Source organism: Aquarana catesbeiana, linkage group LG06 (genome assembly GCF_042186555.1).
Source record: "Aquarana catesbeiana isolate 2022-GZ linkage group LG06, ASM4218655v1, whole genome shotgun sequence".
Classification (NCBI taxonomy): domain Eukaryota; kingdom Metazoa; phylum Chordata; class Amphibia; order Anura; family Ranidae; genus Aquarana; species Aquarana catesbeiana.
In genome coordinates this window covers 129,692,238-129,719,754 of record NC_133329.1, presented here as the reverse complement: position 1 = coordinate 129,719,754, position 27,517 = coordinate 129,692,238, and the positions used below count along the sequence as shown (strand labels likewise).

General features: G+C 40.8%; 1 protein-coding gene across 2 annotated transcripts in view; it reads right to left on the bottom strand.

Moving 5' to 3' along the window:
• The window catches only part of BAIAP3 (BAI1 associated protein 3), a 597,572-nt gene that overhangs the window by 411,046 nt on the left and 159,009 nt on the right, over positions 1 to 27,517 (bottom strand). For both annotated transcript variants that reach the window (XM_073636787.1, XM_073636789.1), the window contains exon 2: positions 2,159 to 2,290. In XM_073636787.1, coding sequence (XP_073492888.1) covers positions 2,159 to 2,280 — 122 coding nt within the window. In that variant the 5' untranslated portion in view covers positions 2,281 to 2,290. The remainder of the gene's footprint in view (positions 1 to 2,158; positions 2,291 to 27,517) is intronic.

The window sequence follows — 27,517 nt, the reverse complement described above, 5'->3', positions numbered from 1 at the left end:
AGATCAGCCCCAATTCCTGCAACTCCACACCTCAGATCACTGTCCCCCCTGCACATCTGCCCCACCACTGTAACCCCCTGTACAACTGCCCCACCACTGTAACCCCCTGTACATCTGCCCCACCACTGTAACCCCCTGTACAACTGCCCCACCACTGTAACCCCCTGTACATCTGCCCCACCACTGTAACCCCCTGTACAACTGCCCCACCACTGTAACCCCCTGTACAACTGCCCCACCACTGTAACCCCCTGTACATCTGCCCCACCACTGTAACCCCCTGTACAACTGCCCCACCACTGTAACCCCCTGTACATCTGCCCCACCACTGTAACCCCCTGTACAACTGCCCCACCACTGTAACCCCCTGTACAACTGCCCCACCACTGTAACCCCCTGTACATCTGCCCCACCACTGTACCACCCTGCTCATCTGGCCCACCAATGTACCCCCTTTCTCATCTACCCCACCAATGTACCCCCTTTCTCATGTGCCCCACCTCTGTATCCCCTGCACATTTGTCCCACCTCTGTACCCCCCTTCACATCTGCCCCACCACTGTAACCCCCTGCTCATCTGTTTCATCAATGTACCTCCTTTCTCCTCTGCCCCAACACTGAACCCCCCTGCTCATCTGGTCCAACAATGAACCCCCCTGCTCATCTGGCCCAACACTGTACCCCCTTGCACATCTGCCCTATTGCTGTACCCTCTTCTCATCTATGATATGCGTGATATGCAGAGTGATGAAAGGTAGCAGAGATGAGACACATCAACCTATCCTGGCACACTCATACTGCTGATCCAACTCCCGCATCCAGCCCATGTGCTTGTATGGGATGTATGTGATGTATGTAACGTATGGGATGTATGGGATGTATGTGATGTAGGGGATGTATGTGATGGATGGGATGTATGTGATGTCACATACAAGCATCTGGAATGGATGCGCAATGATGAGCTCAGGTCAGGGGCATTTTCTGAAAGCAGTGGGACTCTGTGCAGGATCATAAGTCCCCGCAGCTGAAAAAAACTGGGGCGCTCTGTGCCACAGAAAAAGTTGGGTGTGATTTTCATTGCGCTGAATACTGGATCTGGCTTAAAGGGACACAGAGTGCAGGGGTTCAGTAGTAAGTGACGCAAAGGTATAGGAATAATTTCAACAAAATTCTCAGAAGCTCAACAGTAATTCCACAAACTGTCATCTGGTTGTGGTTTTCTTAATCACAGTGAAATCTCTTCTTTCTGAGATTGGTAGTGGCAACCAAGCGAGTCATTTTCCTCCAGATGGTGGGCGGGGCTAGCAGGACTGTGATTGGCTTTAGCAGTAGCCAATGACAGTCCTCCTCCTCCTGGAAACAGGGACCGCCCCCCTCCCCCCTAGCAAAACTGCACCCAATATCTTCCCCATCACAAAAGCTGACGATTGCAGCTACAGTAAAGTTAGAGAACCAAACAATGTTTCCCATCTTTTACAATGTGTGGGGGCAAAGTGCTTCCTCCTCAGTGCAGGTGTGGCGTGGGGAATTCTGAAATTGGAATGCATTAGTGTTTCACTGACATTTTCCTGCGCTACTCTGCTGATGGGGAGGGAGTCGAGTGCTGGCAAAAGAGGCTTTGTGTGCCGCTTGCAGCACCAGTGCCGGGGGGTGGCCTACCAATTTTATTTTATGGTATTTGCTGAAAACATTTCCAGGGCTGTTTCTTCATTTCCAATTAAACTTTCAAATTATTGTATAACATATTATACTTTAAAAGTTATTTTTTACTGGTATTATATCTTGATACACTGAACTTCAGTTTTATAAACTCTTTATAAAATAATAAGCTTCTGGGTATCCTGTTGAGTCCTGTGAGTTTTCAGAAATTACATTAAAAAGTAGATATCAACACATTGTATCTCTCACATCCACCGTTTAATGTGGACATTCCCCAGAGCATTCCTGTTATCTTGATGCTATCGGCCTTCTTGACACAAGTGCACAGCTTGAAAACATGGAGATGACAAATATATATCTGACATGACAGTGTGCACATCACCTGTGGCTCCCCTTCCAAACCAATGAGAGCCCCAAATCCTTAACATGTACACCAGCTGCTGTCTTATAAATGCACACTGACTCAGCCCCTGCTTAAGAGAAACTTCAATATGTTTACCTGACAGCCTTGTTGGTCTCCTGTGATGACATGCCAGATTCTGTTTCTGCTCTTCGGCGAAAAGACTGCCGATTCTGCACTTGTCTGAGAACACTGCTTTTTATCTCCAATAGTGTGGACATCTTCACTGCCCTAGTGGAAGTAGTAAAGCAAGAGGTTAATTCCTAGAGGTAACCATGTAGCTAAGCTATTAGAAAATAAACCAACAACAGAAAGATCTTCCTTAACATCAACAAACAAAATAATTAAGCATGTATCCAAAAAGCTTGAATATTTATGTAACTTATAGGAGCATTGCTCTTATCTAAGAGGATCTCTAGGCTTTTGGCCCAAAGTTTTAGTCTAGCCCATCCTTTCTTAACCTTTTTACCCCCGAGGAACCCTTGAATTTTTTTTAGGATGCAGGAAACCCACGCCAAAGCTTATTTAAAGCAGAACTATACCATCCTATTATTTCAGCCATAAAAACTGCAACTTTAGACTCTGTTTGATCTGCAACTGTCATGGTGCTGCAGATGTGAACAATTATGATGGTTTGACATTTTGGTTGAGCAAGCAAACAACAAGCAAATGTGACACACGGTTGGACTTGCCAACGGGATAACCTCCGTTGGCATTTCCGACGGGAAAATTTAGAACATGTTCTTTAAGTCCGTCAGAAATGCCGACAGAAAAAGTGCGATGGGGCATACACATCCGACCATCCCATCTGACTTTTTCTGTCGGAAATTCCGACTGCGTGTACGGGGCATAACTCTTCCCAGCATGTTTTCTGAAACCAATAAATCGATGGGTTTAGCTCCACTTTAAAGCAGAATTAAACCCTCCTTTCCTTTACAGCTAAGAAAGCTGCAATCTTAGCCTATGTTTGATCTGTAGTTGCCATGATGCTGTACATGTGATCAGTTATGACACCAACCAGTTGATGACTTGACAATTTGGTTGAGAGTAGAAGCAGATGTGACAGTTATCACTCAAAGTATGCCTTGATTATAACTGTAGCGTTCACCCCTGAATGGGCCACTGAGTATGTGCCCAGGTCTTCTTTAATCTAGTACAGAGGCTGCCAATCACAAGCACAGTTCCATTCTCGCCGAAAATCCAAGCTCAGTCTAAGGGAATGCCTTTTTAGAATTTATTGCTGAATAACTTGAAATGAAAAAAAGGTTTCAGAGGTTCAGGATATTCCAAAACAATCAATAAGAGGAGAAACATCCAGCACAAAACCTTATAGCTGAGGCAGACATGAAAGCTCCAAACACAGGTGCTAGGAGCTATCTGCCACCCAGCTTCCTCAGGAAGATCCTCAGTGAGGGAGACAAAAGATCCTTTTTCAGACCAGGACTTCAGGACAGTGCCTTCCAGTAAAATTCCACCAGTAATCTTTTCCATGCCCTCAGCTCAGCACCTACTGAGACTCAGTCTACAATTTGTTGTCTCACTAGCTATCTCCCAAAGGCAGCAGCCCCGGGTAAACTGAAACCCTTCCTGGAGAGGAAAGAACCCTCTGGAAAAGTCTCTCACCCATTTATCACCCTCTCAGCCACCTTCTGGACACCTCCTTCCGGGGATAGGTTGGGTTATGATAAATTTGCATACTGCACGTTTGACTCTCCCTGCCCTATATTATAGAAGCTTCCCCCAGAAGCAGGTGAGAAAAATCAAATACCCAGCTAGGAAATCCTGACAGGACTAAAACAATAGGTTAGTGCTCCACTGTCTGCAGTGAAGCCAAAACTAACAGCTTAACTATAGGAGTATTTTTTGAGAAACAGTTAAAGGCTAACTCCACTTTCGTGGGGAAAAAAATAGCAAATAAAGAAAAAGTAATATAGCGCATATAATTGCAACACTGATCGTATTGTAATTGAATTTTATTAAAAGTTACATTTCCTTTTCAATCTGCAGTCAATGTCATTTTCTGAGAATACATTGCAATATGGCTACCTGGAGCTGTTCTGTACACAGAATGTTTACTGACCACTCCCCAGAAACATAATTTCCTGCTTGTGTGATTGGCTCCCCAGTTTTCCCAGAAGTCTGCCTAAGATACAAATCAGATTTCAGGCATCCCTTGCAACAAAAATGTCATTTTTTGAGAGATACTTTCAATAGGAACACGTCTAAAGGGATGCAGGCCCAGTAGATTTCCTAATTAGTGCCCTTCAGCTCCACACCTGACAGTTAATTATGAAACCACTCCCATTACACTCACTTAGAATAGAGGCACAAACAAACACACATGGATTTCTTCAGAATAACAAAAGGTAGGAATCTGCAACAAGTTTGTTATAATCCTTGCAATGTACATAGATCACCCAGAGGGGAATGTTTTTTTCTCAACAAAAGTGGAGTTGTGCTTTAAATCGAAGAGTTTAGTTCTGCTTTAATTGAGGGTCAGTGGTAGACATGTACAGAACGAAAATTTTGTTTCGTTTCGATTCGTTTTTTACATAACTTTATTTAGTTAAATTCGCTTCATTAGTTTAATTCATTTTTGGAATTTGTTTTGTTTATCCGTTTTCAAATTGATTTGAATTTTTCGAATTTGGATCGATTCAAAAAGTTTTCGAATCAATTTTGAATAGTTTTTGAATTTGAATTGTTTTCGAATTGGAAAAGTTTTCGAATTCGAATAGTTTTCAAATTCGAATAGTTTTCAAATTTGAATAGTTTTCCAATTTCCAAAGAGAATAAAATAGAATAGAAAATAAAGGAATAGGATAGAAAAAATAGAATAGAAAAGAATATAACAGAAAATAAAAGAATATAATTTAATAGAGTAAAACAGAACAAAATAGGATAGAAAATAAAAGAACAGAATATAATGGAATAGAATAAAAAATAGAATGGAATAAAATAGAAAGATTATAACCATATTCTGAAATTCGAATAGAATAGAAAAGAATAAAATACAAAAACAATAGAATAGAACAGTAATAATATAACCATTTTCCAAAATCCAAATAGAATGAATTAGTATTTGAATAGAATAGAAAATAGTAGCAGAGAATGGAATAGAAAATAACACAATAGTACAGAAAAAAACAGAATAGAATAGAATATTATACATATAACCATCTTCCTATTCTAATCTATTCTTTTCTATTCTATTCAAATCTGAATTGATTCTATTTGAATTTTGGGAAATGGTTATATTCTTTCTATTCTAATCTATTCTATTCTATTGTTTTTTTAATTATACTCTTGTTTTGTTTATTCTATTCTATTCTTTTCTATTCCATTATTTTCTTTTCTATTCAAATTCAAATGTATTCTATTCAGAGTTCGAATTTCGGAAGATGGTTATATTCTTTCTATTCTATTCTGTTGTTTTTTCTATACTATTCTGTTATGTTCTTTTCTATTCTAATCTATTCTTTTCTAATCTATTCTAATTCAAATTGATTATTACTGAATTTTGTGAAATGGTTATATTCTTTCTATTCTATTCTATTGTTTTTTTTAATTCTATTCTTTTCTGTTCTTTCTTCTATTCTGCTCTTTTCTATTATATTCTTTTCTTATGTATTCAAATTCAAATGTATTTTATTTTAAATTCTAATTTCAGAAAATGGTTATAGTCTTTTTATTTTATTTGTTTCTATTATATTCTTGTCTATTCTGTTCTTTTATTTTCTATTCTATTTTGTTCTGTTTTACTCTGTTATCTTCTATTCTTTTATTTTATGCTATATTCTTTTCTAGTCTATTATTTTTTCTATTCTATTCCTTTATTTTCTATTCTATTTTATTCTCTTTGGAAATTGGAGAACTATTCAAATTTCGAAAACTTTTCGAATTCAAAAACTATTTGAATTTGAAAACTTTTCCAATTCGAAAAGTATTCGAAAACGATTCAAATTTCATCCAAATTTTTTTTTGGAAATTACGGATTCATTTAAATTTAGTACTATTGTAATTTGGAAATTCGGATACATCCAAATTTTCGAAAAATGAAAATTTGGAACGAAACAAACCGCACATATCTAGTCAGTGGGAAGAGTGTCTCTTACATTAGTGATCAGTGGGAAGAATTACCTCCTTAAGGTGGCAGTCAGAATGCCACTCTTGCAGATAGCTAAAAGGATCTGTCAATTGGCATTGGACCCAAAATTCTGCAGGCACCATTAAGATAAGAGGTAAGTCAGCCACAGCTGAAGGAACAAGATTACAAGAATTATGCAGCCATATAAGTAAAAACAAATACACAGTCCTTGATATAAATTTTAACAAATTCATATTAAAGGTTATATTTTCTACTACAACACCCCTTTCACTTCCCATTTCTAGTTTACACGTGATCATTCCTGGTCTACACATAGCACACTGGGTAGCTAAGGGCATATCAGCAGTAGCCGACCTTATGGTAGCGCCTTCCCTAAAAACATTTAGGGCTGTACAAATTGAATAGGGCCTAGAAGATTCTGACCACTATCGGTTTCTCCAGGTTGACCAGTTTCTTCATGCCAACCCATGCACCTCTACATTACTACCATGGAGAATTGCTTTATATTTTACCAAACCCTTCACTAATATCAAGGGTATTTCTTTATTCTATAATACACTGAGCAATAAGATGGTATTGACTAAACCCTCTGATATTAAAGCATGGGAACATGACCTAGACACTTCCTACACCGCAGAACAATGGCAAAAAGCACTCCATACAACTTATGCGGCGACAAAAAGTGTCAACTTGTGGGAATTAACCCATAAGATACTACTTCATTGGTATTTGACATCATTTGGAATGTCAAAATTTGATGCCTGGACTTCCCCACTTTGTTGGAGAAAGTGTGGAACTAAAGGCATGTTGCACCATATATTATGGTCATGTCCAGCTATACATGCCTTTTGGACCAAGATCTTCCAACTAATGGCACAAATCTTAGAATTACAGATCCCCCTAACTGCAGGTATGGCCATCTTATCTCTAGGAATAGAATCCATCCCCGGACCCTCAATAGTTATAGTGATCCATGTCCTGTTAAGTGCCAGGCTGTCAATAATGAGACACTGGAGAGACCATGTAGTGCCCACATTAAGTGAAGTCATTAAGACGACTAACACACACGCCACATATGAGATAATGTTCGCCGCAGTTCAAGGTAACTACCAAGCAATGAGTTCTCGATGGAAACTGTGGACTGAATGGTACAAAGTAAGAAGTGATAAATACCAATCATAATTTAGGACTGGCTTGAAAATACCTCATTTTCTCGTAAGAGCATATACTGGTTATGTTAAATAGATATATGGAGATCTCAATCCTTGCAAGACTGTGTAGATGTATGATTTTATTTTATTTTATTTCTTGTTAGTTCCTTTTCTTTCCAGTTCTCAATTTTTTTTACATTGCTCGCTCGTTTACTCTATGTTCTTACATATATACTGTCGGAGGTACTTCCCAGGACTAATTTGGTGCAATATAAAGAAAAATGCATCTTGTTTTCTGTTTACCTATCCAAAAATTGTTAATACCTTAACATGTTACTGTACTTCTTATACTTCAATAAAAATTTATTGGAATTAAAGGTTATATTTTGCTCTAATGGCCATAGTTGCGTGGGTTAATGCGCCCTCGTCATGTTAGAACAGCTGAAGGAACCCCTAGATATCTCTGGAGAAAACCTGGTTTAAAATAGTTGGTCTAGATCTTAGATCAGGGGTCTCCCTCACCTAAACAAAGGGCCGGTTTACCATCCTTTAGCCGGATCGTGGCCAGCGGGAGTGGAAATTTTTCTGGCATCAGTAGGAGTAAACATCATCACATTTGGTAATAGGTTAGGGGGAATAGTGCCCCATCTTTGGTATCCTGGGGAGTAATTGTACTCCATTATTGGTGTCAGTGGGAGAAATGGTGCTCTGTTGTTGGTGTTAGATGTCAGAATAATGTTTCATATCAGTGGGAGGATTAGTGTCCCAAGGGCCGGATAACGGCAAGCAAAGGGCTGCATCCAGCCCCCGGCCGCAATTTGGAGATCAATGTCTTAGATCATAGTCTGATTCAAAATTACAAGAATTCACTCCAAATTCTCATTTTTTCCAACCTACTTCATTAAATTGTATACTGATTGTTTATTATAGGTTACTGTCCCTTGAATATCAGTCATTCTTTGCCCCCTTTATGTTAGCCCTCAGGTACATGTGGGCACCAGAAAAAGTAAACCTAACCCGGCTTAACACATTTCCAAAGTAGCAACAGGGCTGAAGTTCACGTACCAGTTTTAGTGTTCATCTAGAATCCATTGGCTGAAGCAAGGAGCAATTTGAAGACACAAAGCTGCCTACCTTTCAATACTGCTGTTTCCTTAGAAACGCTTTCACCAGGTTAAGTTCACTTTAAATGGCATTGAAAAAAAAATGATATGCAATAGGCACCACTGCAGTGTCTAAGGAGAAAGACACTAAAAGTCGGATGGGAAATAACTCACTGAAGGTTAAATTGTTCAGTGAATAAGTAAATTTCAAGGAAACTAAATGAAAAGGTTTGATGGCAAGGTGAGTCACATGCTGGCTTAATATATCTCTCAGGAAGGCCAGTGTGAAGACATCACCAATGGTTGCCCGGATTGTATGAACCATTATAAAGCTAATTTTAGTGTCATGTCCCCAACACGTATACATAGATGGTAACGTGGGGATGTTTAGGAACCAATGTTACACAATGACTCTACTAAAAGGTTGCAAACACTTGTCTGTGAAGGTTCTCGTTTATACAGGTCATGATATATCTAGTAGCATTTAGTCACATTCAACTGGACTTGTACTATAATGCTGAAGATGTTTTGAAGGTTATCCAAGACACTTTTTAATTTCTATCTGGTGTAAACAATAATCTCTCAAACTATTTCTGCTCACAGCAACCAATTTTCCAAATCCCCAGACTGGACTGATGAAAGAGAGAATATGTCTGATAACTACAGACAACAAACACTGATAACTAAAACCCAGAATGGACACTCAAGTATTTCCTGACACCAGACTCCATATTACTGTGTTTCTTTGTTTTTATAATTGAAACATGCAGAAAACGAAAGTGCCATATGGTACAATCTGTTCCCTTATTTTTTTGCATACTTTTATTTCCAGCTTGCTCCGGTAAACAAACTACCAGGCGTAGCTAACCAAACATTATCTGAAATATGTTTTACCACAGAAACAGGTAATGGGAATTGTGCAGCTTATCATTATTCTTTTTTAAAGCATCCATCTTACAGTTGTATTATTTTATGTCAGCACATCTGGTAATCATTTATTGCTTATGAGTTATTTCAATGTTACTATCCAATCCAAAGAACATAATAGCAAGCATGCAACAATGAGGAAATGTTTGTCATGCTGTAGGCATTTCCTGAATTTTTGCTTGAATGGCATCTAAAATGTGACTTAAAGTGATTTTAAAGGCTTCCTTTAAAAAAAATAATAATAATAATAAACATGTCATACTTACTTGCTCTGTGCAAAAGTATTGCACAGAGCGGCCTTGATCCTCCTATTCTGAGGTCCCCCGCCTGCACTCTAGGCTCCTCCTTTTTTTGTGCGCCATTATAGGAAGCCACTTCCTATGGGGGCGTACCTGTCGACTTGCTTCCAAGTTGGACTGTCCGTGTCTATAGATACACACAGTGTGGCTCAGCCCTGCCCCTTACTCACATGATTTGATCAACAGCAGCTGGAACCAATGGCTTATGCTCCTGCCTCTGTACCAGTGTGAAGATGGAAAGAAGACAAGTCCTGGCTGCAGACAGGCACAGCACTGGATTGATATAAGACTCAGGTAAGTATATAAGGAGGCAAGGGGGCAATACACTTTCTGAGACTTTTTTTACCTTAACTTCTTCCCGACTGCCACACGCCGATGTACGTCGGCAGAATGGCACGGGTGCACAAAAGGCAGTACCCGTACGTCCCTTCGTAATCCCGGGCTAGCGTGCCTGCGGGTCCAGCAAACTCAATGTCCACCGGTGGCCCGCGATCGCGACGAGGAGAGGCAGAACGGGGAAATGCCTATGTAAACAAGGCATTTCCCTGTTCTGACTAGTGACATGACAGGGATCTACTGCTCCCTGTCATTGGGAGCAGTGATCTCTGTCATGTCCTAGGTAGCCCATCTCCCCTACAGTTAAAACACTCTGAGGGAACACATTTAACCCCTTGATCACTCCCTAGTGTTAATTCGCTTCCCTGCCAGTGACATTTACACAGTAATCAGTAGCTATTTTTAGCTCCGATCGCTGTATAAATGTCAATGGTCCCAAAATAGTGTCAAAAGTGTCCGATCTGTCTGCCGCAAAGTCGCAGTCCCGATAAAAGTTGCAGATCACCGCCATTACTAATAAAAAAATAATAATAATAGAAATGCCATAAATCTATCCCCTATTTTGTAGACGCTATAACTTTTCCGCAAACCAATCAACATAGACTTATTGCAATTTTTTTTTACCAAAAATATGTAGCAGCATACATATCGTCCTAAACTGAGGGATTTTTGGGGGATATTTATTATAGCAAAAAGTAAAAAACATTGCTTTTTTTTTCAAAATTGTCAATCTTTTTTTGTTTATAGCGCAAAAAATAAAAACCGTAGAGGTGATCAAATACCACCAAAAGAAAGCTCTATTTGTGGGAAAAAAAGGACGTCAATTTTGTCTGGGTACAACATCGCACGACCACGCAATTGTCAGTTAAAGCGATGCAGTGCCGAATCACAGAAAATGCTCTGGCCATTAAGGGGGTAAAATCTTCCTGGGCTGAAGTGGTTAATGCAGGAAATGCCTTGCCTTTAGAACCACTTATTTATTAAAAAAAAACACACTACACCATACCTTACACACTGCCATATTTAATGAAAAAAGATTTAAACAGGTAAAGTCAATCATGGAAAAGTAGGTGAACATCTTAAAAAGAGAATAATTGGATTCAGATATTCCTATCAACATGTCAGGTGCATCTGAGCTACCCTACCATGTAAGAAATCAACTATTTATACAGAAAATAAAGGACAGGAATATCAACCCTTCCAGGAACAAGATGATGGAGATATGCAGCACCTAGAAGCTAACTGATAATTAAATAGAATGTACTTTAGATGGTTAAGTGGTTTCCACGCTTATAACTATGCCATCCTCAAAGTGCACACAATTTGTGACAACTATTCAATTATTTATTCAAGCAAACCCACAGGAAAAAAGCAAAAAAAAAATATTGACCCTATGTTGGAAGTGCTTCTTATCCTCTACCTCCCCACAGCCCCTAAATAATTTTCAAACTTTTTTTTTTCCAGGGAAGAGGCAACATTTTCTCCCACTTCCTCAATTCTTGCCTAGGCGAGGATGATTTCAGCTTGACCCTCCCTCCCCCCACCTAAAGCCACCTGGGCCACATCGCATGTTGCAGGAGGCTGCAGGATCAATCTCACAGCAGATGCACAGTGTGGAGTTGGCTATCAGAATGTTACAGCCTATGCCCACATCGAAGATGGTGGCACCAGGGATTCAAAGCCCGGCAAAGAATCCTCTTTGGGTGACTCCATGGGCTGGCAAGTACCTGTTTTTTTTTTTTTTTTTTTTAATCAGCAGCTACAGTATTTGTGAAGTTCCTCTTTAGGCAAAAACTAAGAAACATATAAACATCACAAAGAAACGGGACATTTTTCTGTAGGTATGATAGTAATTTAGAAGATAACGAACCTGTTGGTCAATAGTTCATTGCTGCAGCCACACTTAGGAACTCCCTCCGCCAGTCTTAAACTGGTCATACGTGGATTGAAATTCAGTAGATTATAAAGAATAGAGCTGCGCTCTCTCAACTAATTATAGCAATGAGTGACAAATACCAAACCATAATGCTAATAACATAATAACCAGTGAAAGGAAATACCATAAGTACTGTATATACTCGAGTATAAGCCGACCCAAATATAAGCCGAGGCACCTAATTTTACCACAAAAAACGAAGAAAACTTAATGTCAAGCACTTTTCTGCAGCAGAGAATGACATTTTCCGAACCGAGTTTGGGGCCTCATATCTCGGGTACACTTGGTGCTAGGAACCCCAGCTTTGGATATGTTGTAGAACTAGTTCCACTGGGTTTGCACACCAAATTTGGAGTTCCTAGCCACAAGTGGCTGCGAGAGACGGGGCACCAAAGTCAGTTTGGAAAATGTCATTTTCTGCTGCAGAAAAGTGCTTGACTCGAGTATAAGCCGTGGGGGGGCACTTTCAGCACAAAATAATGTGCTGAAAAACTCAGCTTATACTCCAGTATATACAGTAGTAATGATAAACCACTTGATTTCCATATCATATAAACCAGTACTGTCAAATCATATGATGATCTTATTAGTCCACAAGAACCGCTATAGGCAGGCCATCTTTAATAATAACTGGACCCTGGGCAAACATTTTCTTGGGCCCCCTCTTCCATGCAATTTCATTCTCCACATGCTTTGAGACATACAATAAATAGCAGCTAGACTCAAAATCAGTTTACTGAATCAGATCAGATCCAGATCAGAACAGGCAGCGATTGCAATTGGTTGCCAGAGGTTACAGTGTATCATTACCGCTTACTGACTGGCTGCTAGAGGTTACAGCACACATTATGGCTCACTATTTTCTAGATGTTACAGCCCATGATTTCTGCTTGTTGATTGGTTGCTAGAGATTACTGTACATCAATACTGCTCACTGAACGATTGCTAGAGGGTACTGGACATCCATAACACTCACTAATTGGTTGTTAGAGGTTACTGCACATTATTATTGCCCACTAATTGGTCCCTAGAGGTTACTGCATATCCTTACCACTCAATGATTGGTTGCAAGAGGTTAGTGCACAGCATTACTGCTCACTGACTGGTTGCTAAAGGTCACAGCACATCATCTTCTCACTGCCTGCACACCATGGACTGGGAAGGTGAGGGGACCCATCAATAGACAGAAAACTCCTAGGACTCCTGGGATCAGTGGCAATGCTGGGGGGGAGGGGGGTTGATGGGATCAGTGGCAGTGGTGGGGGGATGGGATTAGTTAGTAGGACTGTGGCAAATACTGAATCATGTAGAGCAAAGCTGGAAATCTTTGACAAGTATATAGTGGGGGATTCTATCAATGTAATGGGGAATTTACAATGACCACCATGTAACAGGGGATTTTTCACCACCCACCAATAGAAAAGAGGGATTTTTACACTGACACCAATGTAATAAGAGCATTTACACCAACCACCAGTATAAGGGGGAATATACAACCTCCATGTAAGGGGGAATTTACACTGACAACCATTGTCGAGGAGATTTGTACTGACCACCAATGTAAGGTGACACTTCTACACCGACCACCAATGTTAGGGGGGATTTACACTGCCCACCAATGTAAAGGCAATTCTGCACTTACCACCAATGTAAAGGGAAATGTACACTGATCACCAATGTTATGAAGAATTTACACTGACAACCAATGTAATGGGGGATTTTACATCAACAACCAATAAAGGGGGATTTCTACACTGTATATAAAAAGTTAATAAAGCGCTACCATCAACCTTAATATACCACAGTGATCCCATAAATAATGTGATCCAATAAAGGATGTGATCCTATAAAGAATAAATAAACTAATCATATATAAGTGTCCAGTAAACCACACTAGATATAAATTAATTACTGTTCTTCCAAAATGCTGGTAGATTTCTGGAGATGCTGGGAAAAAAGTCAAATACCACTCATTTGTCAGATAAAACACAAAAGGACAACGATACCCAAATGATCGGGTGTGTAGTCTCTGATGTTGTTCACATTATTTATTGGATCACTGTGCTATATTAAGGTTGATAGTAGCGCTTTATTAACTTTTTATATATTTACTTTTTTGTGATATCAGCACATAACACAATAATAGCAGTCACTATCATTTGTTCATCTTAATATAATTTTTGGTTCACAATTTGATACAATCATTCACATCAGTGCTTTAGTCATTTTTACAGGATTTCTACACTGGCCACCAATGTAAGGGCTCTTTCACATGGGGCAGATCAGTCATGATCCGCCCCGTGAACACCCGCTTGCTCAGCGGGGATTGCTCCGCCGATCCCCGCTGAGCAGGAAGATGACAGGTCCATCGCTGCACGCTGTGCAGCGGCGGACCTGTCAGAGCGCCGCTCTCCCCTATGGGGGGATCGGATGATGATGGACCGTAGTGTCCGTCGTCACCCGATCCGATCCTAAAACGGATGGAAAAGTAGGGTTTTCCTCCGTTACACTTTTCGGATCGGAGCGGGTCGGATGTCAGCGGACATGTCACCGCTGACATCCGACGCTCCATAGGGATGAATGTATGTCCGTTTTTCATCCGAAAACGGAAGGATGAAAAACGGACATACGGATCGTCCGTGTGAAAGAGGCCTAAGGGGGATTTACACTCACCAACAATTTAAAGGGGGCTTCTACATGGACCACCAATGTAAGGGAAGATTCAAAACTGACCATAAAACAAGTTTGGATTTTTTTAACGATTACCAATATAAAGAGGAGTTTCTACACTGGCCACCAATGTAATGCAGAGTTACACTGACCACTAATGTAATAGGAGCATTCACAATAACCACCAATGTAAAGAGGGATTTACACTGACCACCAATGTAAGGTGGACCTTCACACTGGCCACTAGTGCGATTTACACTGACCACCACTGTAACTAAGACATTTAGTCTGCGTTCACATTTGTGTGTGTCGGGAATACATGCAAAATCGCTTACCTGACGCCGCCCCTTAGCAGATACAAAGCAGTGCCATTAATTGTTAATGACACCCTCATGCATCGACTGAGATGTGCGTATTCACATGCACCAAAATTCATGATGCTGAGGAACTTAGCTTAGGCTCTGAGGAAGGGGGTTCTCCCCTGAAACGCGTCAGCCATCGCTGTATCCGCTGGACTTTAGGCCCTGACCTGTCGATGTTCAGAACTGCATACCTGTAACATTTTCCTTGCCTGTTATCCATGCTCGTTTGTGAATACATATTTTGCTGTTTTATACTTCATTAAAGTTTTATCAGTGGTAATGCACTAGGTCAATAGGGCAGAACTGGGCAGCAGCAACAGAACTGTACACTGAGATATCAGGTCACAGCACGGGACTAAAACTTCAAGGGATAAGGGAATTTAAACTGGGATAGTTGGCAAGTATGAGGCAGCTGCTTTGGGCCCCACAACAATGATGGGGCCCAGGGTAGATGGCCCTTTTGCCCTGGCTTAAAAACAGTCCTGGGTATAGGCTAGAAAAAATTCCTAACAGGCAGCATGTAATGACATCACATCACCCGTGCAAGCAAAGGTGCAAATAGTCATTGGATGGAAATCCTCCTCATGATGATAGCAATCACACTGACAAACGAAGTGACTATCCACCACCACATGAATATCACACTTACCAGCTCACACAAGCTGAATCACTTGTGGCTAATACCCAACCAGGGTATTTTCCTCTACGGATAGCGAACAGATGGCAACTCTAACCAGATGAACTTTCACAGCACATAGGCAAAAACGGATAATCATATCCTTCCCCTGGACTCAAGGATCCTCACTGAGGCAATTAAAAAAAAGAGGTACTCGCCATAGTGTAAAACCAAACTTTGTTCTTATGATGCCTGATATCTAGTTTAACCAAAAATCTTTAAATGACATCTTTGTGTCTTGTTTCCAGACCTTTGGAGCTTTCAAGTTTAGTAAAAATGTGATTAAAATGGATGGGAAAAATGAGGCCAAGGTATTGAGGTTGTCATATGGAGACCTCCATATGACAACCTCAATACCTTGGCCTCATTTTGCATTTCGGAGCACTTTTGCCATCGGTGCACTTTACTGTCACTCCCAATTAAGAGGTACAGCATAGATATGGTATAGTCTCGGCACAGTGCAAGGTAGATGTGGTTCAGATGAGGTAAAGATATGGTATAATGTGGTATATGGTTGGTATATGTGCAATCTAGGTTTGGAATAAGCAAGGTAGAGCGTGCAGTATGGGTGTGGTATGGATTAGGTACATGTGGTGTCCTGCTTTCATTGGCTCAGTCCATGCTAGCAGTATCATCAATGCGTGAATAGCCCTCTCGGCAATCCCTGGGAAGCTGCGGTGACCTCTCGCTGTAGAAGGGGGCCCCCCTCGGTCTCCCCTGAAAGCCTGCCATGATCAGCAGTGGGAAGCAGAGGGTGAGTGGACACCCCAGTCTCCCTGCGTATTGGTGCAGGTGCTGTGATACAGGCTGTGCTCCACTGCCCCGGGGTGTCCTCACTTACAGTATCAGCTCTCCGCTGGTATTGTCTTCAGCTGGCAGGCAAATATTCAATCAGAGGTGTTCTCTCTCTCTAACTCCCTCAGTGCCAAGAGGAAGAACTTTCCCTGGCAGTTTAATAAAAATCATCTCTCCAATCCTACTACTGCACAATGCCTATTGGGATCTGCAGTGTAACTATTATAGTGTAGCCATTATATGACTGCCGTCTCAAACTACAACTCCCAGTATTCTCAGCGCTCTGCATAGAAGTCTATGAGCTCGCTTGGCTGTAAATCTCCCCCTGCTGGCTGCTGAGGTGGATGGTGGAGCATAACATCAGTATCTCAGAAGAGCGATAGAAGAATAAAGGGTGATGTCTCCATCTTTATACTGCTGTAGCCCAGCACCTGGCTACACTAATAATATCGGTTTGGCAGGCTTGCCTGTCTGCTAGCCCTTTTACTTATAAGCATTTTCAGCAGCCTGGTCAAGTCAATTCTAAGCATATTCCTGTATGACTGCCTGCAGGATAACACATCTCAAAGAATTTCTACCAGTTCCAGTTTAGTTTCTGATGAATTCCTGCTGCTATTCTCTCACTCAAAGTTGTGGCATTATATCAAAGATCACACTGCTGTGAAGAGTCTTCAGTAGATATAAGATGTTGGCAGGCATTTCAACCAACTGGTAAAACATCCTTTAGAAATGACAAGTAGAATCTCCAAATGCTTGCTTTGAATAGACCATACATATCTATGGAGGAACAAAGGCATTGATTCTAACATGTTCTACAGCAAGGACCTTCAAATGTTACCTAACACATACTAGGTACACTCCCAGAAGGGTCATTCAGTACACACTCCTACTCCTACACTACTTCTTACAGTAGTGGAGATCTACTGTCTATCTAAAAAATAAAATATTTTTTGCACCTTGCAGGCATCGGTTGCTTATTTTCCTGTAAGGTGAACTAAATGGTAAGGCTCCATCAAAAGGTAATCAATAAGTATGCTTGATTAGTAGATTGCATGTTCCTTACTTTCCCTCAAAACTTGTGCTGCAACAGTGAGTAGAACATGGATTTTATTAGGAATCCTGATTTTATTAAGATTCAATTATAACACCATAATGCCGCGTACACACGACTGGACTTCTTGTCGGACTGAACTCCGAAGGACTTTGACGGAGTTCCGACGAAACGGACTTGCCCACACACAATAGCCAGTAGCCAATAGCTGCCCTTGTGTCATTTTCGGTCTGTCGGACTAGCATACAGACAAACGTTTTTGTTCGATAGGAATCAAGTCCGTTGGAAAGATTTGAAACATGTTCTATTTCTAATGTCCATCAGATTTTTCAACAGAAAAGGTCCGATGAAGCCCACACATGATCAGAATGTCCGACGGATTAGTTCCGTCAGACCTTTTCTGCCGGAAAGTCCGGTCGTGTGTACACGGCATAAGTATTATAAAATATGCTTAAATTCAAAATTCAAACATTAACATCGCTTATTAAGAATATTCCTAAGTATTCACTGGTAAATATTTCATACCGAGCAGTGTATATTTTCTCACACCCTTCCTACTGACAAAGGGTGTGAAAAGAATGGGTTCCTAAACAAATCAAAATATTTATTCAAGAACAAACAAGAGCATGCAAGAAGTAATGTTTTCAAAAGACAATGCTACCAAATAAAATGATATAATAATAAAACGTCCATGCCATAAAAAATATATTTTGCTTTTTGTCCAAAAATCTTGTGCCAAGTATATTGAGCCTCTACACCATCACATAAAACGTCCATGCAATGAAAGGTGAGGAGATGTGTTGTGTCTTAAGTCCGAAACAATCTTGTGCCAAGAATGTTGAGCCTCTACACCATCACCAATCACCTTGTGAACCCCCTTTGTGTATCTACTCACCAAAGTAAAATACAATTAAAGCCTATAGATTCCTCTCAAGCGGTGAAGCCTATAGCTCCTCTTTGAATATCCAGACCTCCTTCACAGGAACGGTTCAGTTCGGCAACTCACAGCATGTAAAAATACAAGGGGATGCTCTCCATAGTGTAAAACCATTTATTGTAAGAAACATACCCCCCACATACAAGTTATGCTTACTAGAATGCAAGTTAAAAATAGCCTATCTGGGCACAGCACTGCATCAAGCTCACCACCTCCTGGGGATCGAAATAAACGTCCGTGGCGGTGAGTCTGTGCCCAGATAGGTTATTTTTAACTTGCATTCTAGTAAGCATAACTTATATGTGGGCGGTATGTTTCTTACAATAAATGGTTTTACACTATGGAGAGCATCCCCTTGTATTTTTCCATGCTGTGAGTTGCCGAACTGAAACGTTCCTGTGAAGGTGGTCTCTTGAGAGGAATCTATAGGCTTTAATTGTATTTTACTCTGGTGAGTAGATACACAAAGGGGGTTCACAAGGTGATCAGTGATGGTGTAGAGGCTCAAAATTCTTGGCACAAGATTGTTTCGGACTTAAGACACAACACAAAGAAATTAGCTTGCACATATAGAGATATTCCAATGAATTGAAAAATTTCCCTGTGGGATCACAAGAACCTCTGAACACTTAAATTACTTATTACCACCCCCTGGGAGGCCAGTAACAGCCAAATGCTTGCTATTTTCAGCCCACCATAACCTTTACGGGAGATTTTTAATAAGCAGCATGAGATTAAACTCTTATTGACAGTCAACTCATTTGGAACGCATTTAAGTATTCCAAAATGAGCTTTTGCGAGAAAGAAATTAATGCAATGCTTCTGAATGAGAAAAAAGAATTATGAATTCATTAAAAATGAAGCACTTTTTTTATTTCATTATAGTAAACCAAGCTGGACCTGTGATTGGTAGCTAGGACTAATATATGACAATAAGGGGCCCAGGGCAAACATCTCGTAGGTTGGTACTGTGTTGCCATGGCTATTTGTAGTGACTTTATAGCCATAATATGATGTGGATGCTTCAAGCTGGAGGACTTTGGAGAAGTTTTGAGTTTGAACTTTGACCAAGGAACCATGAAGGACATTACATCTTGATCTCTAAGTTGAGTAACAGTTTAGTTTATTTAATGCATACATATTGTACATGTTCATATTTTGCTAGAAAGGATAATTGGCTTGTGCATGTTGTAGGCATATTTTGTACGCTATGAATTGTGTTGTATTAGGTTTTGTACAGTTGTATGTGCAACACTGATACACTAAAGAAGTCTAAGCTTCCTTGGTTTTACCGTAAGAACCTTTTATAGGCTAAAGCAAAATATTGGGGGCTCATCTGGGATGTGCCCTAAAAGCTCAACTAAAGCAGACCTTTTTTTCTGTGGTGTGTTTTGTTGCTTCTGCTGGGGAAAAATATGTGTACATTGTTTAGGAAGATTAAGTCTGCAAAGCTTTCTGGTGTCCAGGAGGAAAAGGCATGCACCCTTCCTACTTGAGCCAGAGATAGTCAGTGGATGTGTGTTGCAAAGGAGCTGGCTAGATATGCTTCTTCTTTGAACAGAGCTTGGGGATGGAGTCTCCGATCTTCCCTCAGATTTTAGTCTCAAACGTTTTGGGTTCAGTAAGGGAAAGATGCAGACAGTTGTTTTGTTTGGTTTGCACTCTCTGCATGCACTACATACTGAATCTGAAAAGAGGGAAAGCACAGAATTAGAAAGAGATTTACTGAAGGATCAGCTTGCAGTGGCATCCAAGTGTCTGGAAGAAACTGCAAGCAAGGCAATAGATTTAGAAAGTAGTGTAATTAAAGTTAAACCTGCAGTGGCTTCGAAGTGTGTTCAAACTCCTGTAGGCAGAGCTGAGGATTTGAATGAGCGGTGTGCAGCCCTCATAAACAAGTCTGATGATGCTCTAACAAAGGGAAAAGGCCCTAAGCCTGTAAGCAGAAGTAGGACATGTGCCACTGTTATTGCCAATAAGCAGGAAACTGAGGATCTGATCAGCTCGTTTATAGATGGCCGAGTTGAGTCACATGAAAGCAAGGCAAGGCCTATGGTCTCCAGGATACACATGTGGACTAATTTCCTTAAGGTAGGGGTCCCTAGAGAGGATATAGATGGGATTCCTACACCAGCATTGCTTCAGAAGTGGAAGAAAGTGGTTGGGAATGGCAGATTCAGTCACTTTAAGTGTTTCTGTTGCCAAAAAATGGGGCCTTTTTTTTTAGAATGTTCCATGCTGTAAAGACTGGACAACAGCAGGCCTGTGTTCCCAGGACAGCATGGAGAGACATGCAAGTTTATTTGTTCTGTTGGAATTCAATGCCTTTTTGTGAAAGTGTTTCAAGGCAACAGTGGGCACCCTACAATAGTCTTACAGTTAAAAATTGGCAAGTAGAGAAATGTGAGCAGTTAGCTATGTTTTTTACTCTCTTCAGGTGTACTGAGCATCGAGAGGTGGAGCAAGCAGAGCAGATGACCAGACTAGATGGGAGGAGGCAGACAAGAAGAGAGTCTGAGGAAGATGCAGATGATTTACTGATGGTGGCTGAATTGGAGTGGACTTATATCTGAGTATTTCCTTATGACCAGGAGGAGGACAAGAGACTTCCATCATCTGGTCTTTCTTTCCACAAACTGCCAAGGACATTGCTAAACCTGCTCAAAAGTAATGCTGCAGCCTTCCAGTGACAACAAAAAAGTCTCACTGCCCAAAAGATACGGGGGTCGAAAGGGAATTTTTTTCCTCCCATTTACAATAATTAATTTCGCCCTTTCCTGGACAAAGGCTTTAAGAGCTGTTGAAGTTTCAAATCTTTCCTATATGATGCTATAAAGTCAAAAGGTGGTATGTGTTGCCATGGCTGTTTATAGTGACTTTACAAACAGTTGGAGTTAGATTTTTAGACTCTCCTCATTGATATGCAAATGTACAAGTTGGACTGGTAGCAGAGGAAGTTCTCTGCAGGATATGATATACCAGGAAGTAGGGGGAGGAGATTAGGTTTTGAAACAAGCATGTGGAGGGACAAAGGGGTGGGTTTTTGGAAGACAAAGAGGCAAGATGTGGATGCTTCAAGCTGGAGGACTTTGGAGAAGTTTTGAGTTTGGACTTTGACCAAGGAACCATGAAGGACATTACATCTTGATCCCTAAGTTGAGTAACTGTTTAGTTTACTTAATGTGTACATATTGTACATGTTTATATTTTGCTAAAAAGGATAATTGGCTTGTGCATGTTGTAGGCATATTTTGTAAGCTATGAACTGTGTTGTATTAGGTTTTATACAGATGTATGTAAAGCATATAGACTAAAGCAAAATATGGGGGGCTCGTCCGGGATCTGCCCTAAAAGCTCAAGTAAAGCAGACCTGTTTTCTGTGGTGTGTTTTCTGTTTAGTAAGCATTGATACACTACAGAAATCTACGCTTTCCCTGGTTTTTACCACAAGAATTTTTAATAGATAGACACAAGCAAAACAGGTACCCATTCTCCCTTTTTTAGACCCTCAACACAAAAAAGCATGCTAATTCTTATTACATAGAAAGGAAAGTAGTTATGCGGGGTACACACTATAGGTTTTTTTCTTTTCATCCAACCCAGTGGCTTGAACCTGTTTTTGGATGATTTTGGGCCCATATGTACCCAGCCTTACTGACTATGTGGAACTCTAAGCACCAGGACCAATGCATCATGTATTTTTCATGGGGGTTTATCCCTCTGTCTTGCTTTCTGCAGTACCAAGTGCTAGGCAGTAGCTCATGAAAGGCACACATTTATTTCAAACAGTGATGAAAAACCTTTTTTTTTTATGTACTTGAAAAAAAGCCCACTTTAGCAAACCTCTGGTCTTAGCAACTCAGCATACAGACTTTTATGTAGCACCTACTGGACAAGAGCTTCTGCGGCTCCTCTTAGATCATAGGTGCTCAACCTGTGGCCCTCCAGCTGTTGTGAAACTACAAGTCTCATGAGGCATTGCGAGGTTGACAGGTACAAGCACAACTCCCAAAGGCAGAGGCATGATGGGACTTGTAGTTTCACAACAGCTAGAAGGCCACAGGTGGAGCACCCATCTCTTAGATTGAAAAAATATTGTTGATCTTCTGTAAATTTCAGGGACTAGTGGGCCTGTGACAGCTGACTTTCTTTTCCATGCACTTCTATTGGCAGCTATAGCTTACCAGACACAGAGCCAGATTTTAAAACTTTGCAGGGCACCAGTGCAGTAGCAAACATGACCTGTCAAATGACTTACCCAGGTTGAATTCTATTTGATCTGTCACCAAAAACCAGTTAGAAATTATCAGTGTGCACAAAATGCTAATATACATATAAACCAATGCTGGCAGTGCTCTACCATAGAGCAGGACCACCCTAATAAAACACTGACAGTGCAATACGACCTCACATATATTTATAAATGCAATTTACAAATATGCTTTTATTACTTATCAAGTTTTTTATTACGGCCATGATTTTTTTCACAGGCTTCCACTCATTGAGGTTTCCACTCTTCTCAAAGTATCACGTGATAAAAAGGCAAGCTACCCTGATCAGCATAAGACCCCATAAACACTATTAGTTTTTCTGCAGATTTTTGTCTTCAGATTTACCAAAAGCATGTAGTGCAAGGGCCTGCCTGATTGCATACAAATTGACACGCTTAAGGTTTGACCTCACATTTTATGGTTTTGGTAAATCCAAAGACAAAAATCTGCAGAAAATCTAATGGTGTGTATGGAGTCTTAGGATCTAAGAAAAAAAGTACACGTGCACAGCAGACAGTGGAAGCCTCTGATCAGCGGCAAACCTCAGCGTTCAAGTTAATGATCAAACGCCTCGTACACACGATGACAATATTGGTTGAATGATCGTCAGGTTTTTGTTTTTTTTTGCATGCTAGTCTAATATCTAAAATTAAGAGGTTACTAAAGTTCCCAAAAATTCTAGTACAACAATACAACTTCGGAAGTGATGCAAATGTGTTGTATTGTAATGCAATCTATCGTTCCTGAGCATGCACGGTCTTGGTTTTCTGATTTTTTTTTAACTAATACTGTATTGATTAAACAAAAATTATATGTTCTGGTATCGTACGAGAAAAGGTTTTGTGTTTGTCCCTTCGGATATTTCGCATGAACTGTATTGATTGCCTCTTGTTAATCTGTGTACTAATGATAAGATTATTGTACGATCGCTCACAAAGTGGTATTTTTCATCCAATTTTCTGATCGTGTGTGCTAGCCATTAGGCACATACAGTAGGAATGAAGGTGTCCTTATGTTTTTTCTTACTAATCTTGTTTCTCTAAGATGAAAAAAATATGTGATCCCTCTCTATAACCTCATTACAAGAAAGGCTTCGCATTTCCAGTATAACAGTAATTATTCTTCACTGTAATGCTAATTTAATTTATCAAGGTTTCATTAGATGAGAATTACAGAGGGGCAAAATGTTACTTTTTGTTAATTTTGGAAGAGAGAAAAATATGGCATGCAAATTTAGATAAAGGAACATGCTGTCATTTGTATATGCAGTTTCAAATAGTAAAGAGAATGATTAGTACCAGAAAATTTCCAATCTGCTCCTCTAGACCATACATTCCAGAATAGCAGCAGATCTTGATTAAGTATCAGAAAATGATATAAAGATATGTCAAAAAATAGGAAAGTGAAGGCCCTTTTGGGTGTGACAGATAAAAGAAGATAAGGGGATTTTTTTACAGAAAGCTTAGGACATTCCCCCAAAAAAAGATTAGCAAAAAAAATTTATTATACAAAATTGATGCAAAAAACAGAAATTAATAAAATTTCCAGGACTTCCCAGATAAAAAAAAGTAAAAGAAAATAAAAATAAAAAGCTCCTATAATCACACCAGCCCGAACACCTCGGACATGCAAAGTGTTCACAGGCCTAAACTGAGTCTCTTAAAAATATATTTGCTAATAAAAGGTATATGCACAACACCACTGCAAAGCAAACACATGCAGATAGAATGAGAGTGAGATCAAGCAGATTGTATCACAGCATACAGTTATCACTTTGTTTCCATTGGTTCAAGTTGTATCAGACTTAATATATATTGTATTCTTGATTATTGATAGCACATGTTGTGCACAAGACCATTGCAAAGAGAACAAATAGGGCTTTTGCACAAAGGCGCCCTGAGTCTATGCAACATAAATTCCAGCGTACCCCCTTTGTCTGGGAATGACAGTGAGTGGCTGTGCATGGGTATACGCTGGCACTCACGTAAACACTTGTCGAGATGTGAGCTGGCTGAGGAGGCGGGACCAGAAGTGGATGTCGGAGTGAGATGGTGAGGTGAGGAGTGTGTGTGTGTCCGCCCCACTCCCACCATAGAATGAATAAAATGCCTATCTCTGTATGAAAGAGGGATATATGCCGTGCTAATGCCTGAATCCTGCAGCCCCTGTGCCTGTCTGCCATCCGCACCTCGTACCCTGGGACTTTCCCCCGGCATCCACCTACAGGAGCCGAAGCCACACTGCATCCCCCCTTGCTCCTCGGAGGCTTCCGGGAGACTTCGGAGTTCCGAAAGGAAGCTAAGCAGAGACAAGTGGAGTCAAGAAGTGACGCGTCAAGTTCTCGCGGGAATACGTCTGAGCAGAGCTGTCTCGCTGGCCCTAGACGCCGACGCCGGTGTGTAACAGCGGAGATCCCGGTGTGAGAAACTACAGTACAGGACCGGGGTGCGGAGGTACTGAGCCCCCCCCCTGTAACAACGATACAGCGGTATATAAAGGACTCTTGGGTGAGTGTACAGGCTTATATGTGTACCTTACTGAACTGCTTAAACTGTCGTTGGTGAAAGTGTGCTGCCTAAAGCTCCCCAAACCTTATATATCCCCCATTGCCGGAAGAAGGTCATATATGTTAGTTCACATATGAGACATATTGGGATTTACTGGTGGTATATGATAATATAGTGGCACATCACAATATATTGGCATACCACACTGAGGAGATTAACATCAGGGCTCTATTTGAGAAATTTGACAAATCACGCTGAATCCTCCTAAGCGCCTCCTTGTGCATCGGCCACCTCCTCATACTAATTGAAGCCTGGGGTTTCCCCTTGTTTGGCTCCTAGCCCCCTTACGGTGGAGTCGGTGGGGTCGCAGCAGTATAAATAATACCAACTCGGTAGAGGCCGGAGCAATTAGACATGTCTACAAGAAGGAAGGGTGATGAACACGCAAATGCGGAATCTATGGGGTCTCAGTCTTTGCGTTCAGCTAAAGAAAAAGATAAGGATAAAGGTGGAGTGTCATCGGTAGCAGGGGCTACGGCAGCCGCGGTTGCGGCAACCGCAAAACTGGAGAGACTGGTTAATATAACAGACCATACACCAACGAAAGGAGGGCAGCAGGCACAAAACAAAACAACGTTAGACAGGAAGAGCCTGGGCCAGATGAATACGCTCCCAAATAATACTACAACAAAGAACCCCTCAAACAAAGGTGCGAGTATGGTGGGGAAAATAATAGAAACAAATAGTACCCAGATACAAGCAACGGAGGATGAACCATCCCTTAAAGAAATCCTTACCGCAATTAACTCCTGCAAACAATCTTTGAGCAATATGGCGGATCAAATGAAAGACATTAGGGAAGAATTAGCCCATGTAAGCCAAGATCTCAAGAAAATGGCAACTAGGGTGACAGAAATGGAAGGGAGAATAAGTCTGTTGGAGGATGACTTAAACCCAATGAAGCAAGAGTTAAAAGCACAGAAAGATCAGATAAAAAGGCTCATGGAAAAATTCGACGAAATGGAAAACAGACTCAGGAGAGACAATGTGAGGATAGTTGGGCTTCCAGAGAAGAGCGAGGGACTAGACCCGGCAGGCTTCGTGGAAAAATGGCTAATTGAAACTTTTGGGGTAGAAACATTCTCACAGCAGTTTTCCATTGAAAGGGCGCATAGAATTCCATTTAGACCCCCTGCTCAAGGTAGTCCCCCAAGAGCCTTGTTACTGAAGTTCCTAAACTATAAAGATAAGGTGACCCTTCTTCGAAGGGCCAGAGAAAGGGGGAATCTGTATTATAACGGAGCTAAGATATCAATGTACCCTGACTTCTCACCTGAATTGCAGAAGCGCAGGATGGAATTTCTGGGTATAAAGCGCAGCCTCCAAATGTATGACATTACATATGCTCTTATTTACCCTGCCAGGCTTCGGGTAAATGCGCTGGGGAGTAGTCAGATCTTTGAATCCCCAGAGAGAGCACGTGTATGGTTGGAAGAAAAAAGAGACCAGCTTTTGCTAAAATAAACGGGGACTGTAAATGTGGTCAAAATGTTATAATTTCTATGTGTGGGGTGGGGGGATTCACAGGGTTGTGACAGAAAGAAGATAGATTTTGGTTTGGGTGAGGGTTGGAGGAGAGGGGGAGGGGGTGGGGGGAGGGGGGGAGGTTTGAGAGTAAGAAGGGTAGGGGTAGAGGAGTGGGTGACGGTCATTAAAAAAGCCTACAAGGGGGACCTAGAAAGGTGTGGGGGGGGGGAGGGGGGAGGCGGGTTGGGGAAGGTAACAATATGAAGACACAGAAAAGGATATGTTTGCATTTTAGGATCGTAGGTAAATTTTTTCCGCACAAGGAAGGAAGGAGAAAAAAAAAAAAAGAAAGGAAGAGAACCATATTTTTTTTTTTTTTTTTTTTATCTCACAAGTTGGTATGGTATACACTAGTAAATTATAAATAGTTATAGTAAATAGGTTCATCACGTGTAACATGCATAGGTCCTTGGGACTTGAAGTCACTAAAGTAATAAGGTTGTGTGTTGGGGAAGTACCCCTCTTATTAGTAGTAGAAAGCACCTTGGTTAGTTGGGAATATAATGGGGGGTTTGTAAAAAATTTTTTTTTTTTTTTTTTTCCTCTTCTTCTTTTCTTCCTGCTGTCGGTGTTTTGCTCACCTCCACTACTGCCTTTTCCCCTAAACTTGGGATCTCTTGTTTATAAATATAAACGTAAATCATGGTCCTGAATATCGGGTCATGGAATGTTAGAGGGTTGGGTACCCCAGTTAAACGAGCAGCAGTATATGATGGCTTAGATACATTTAAAATCGAAATTG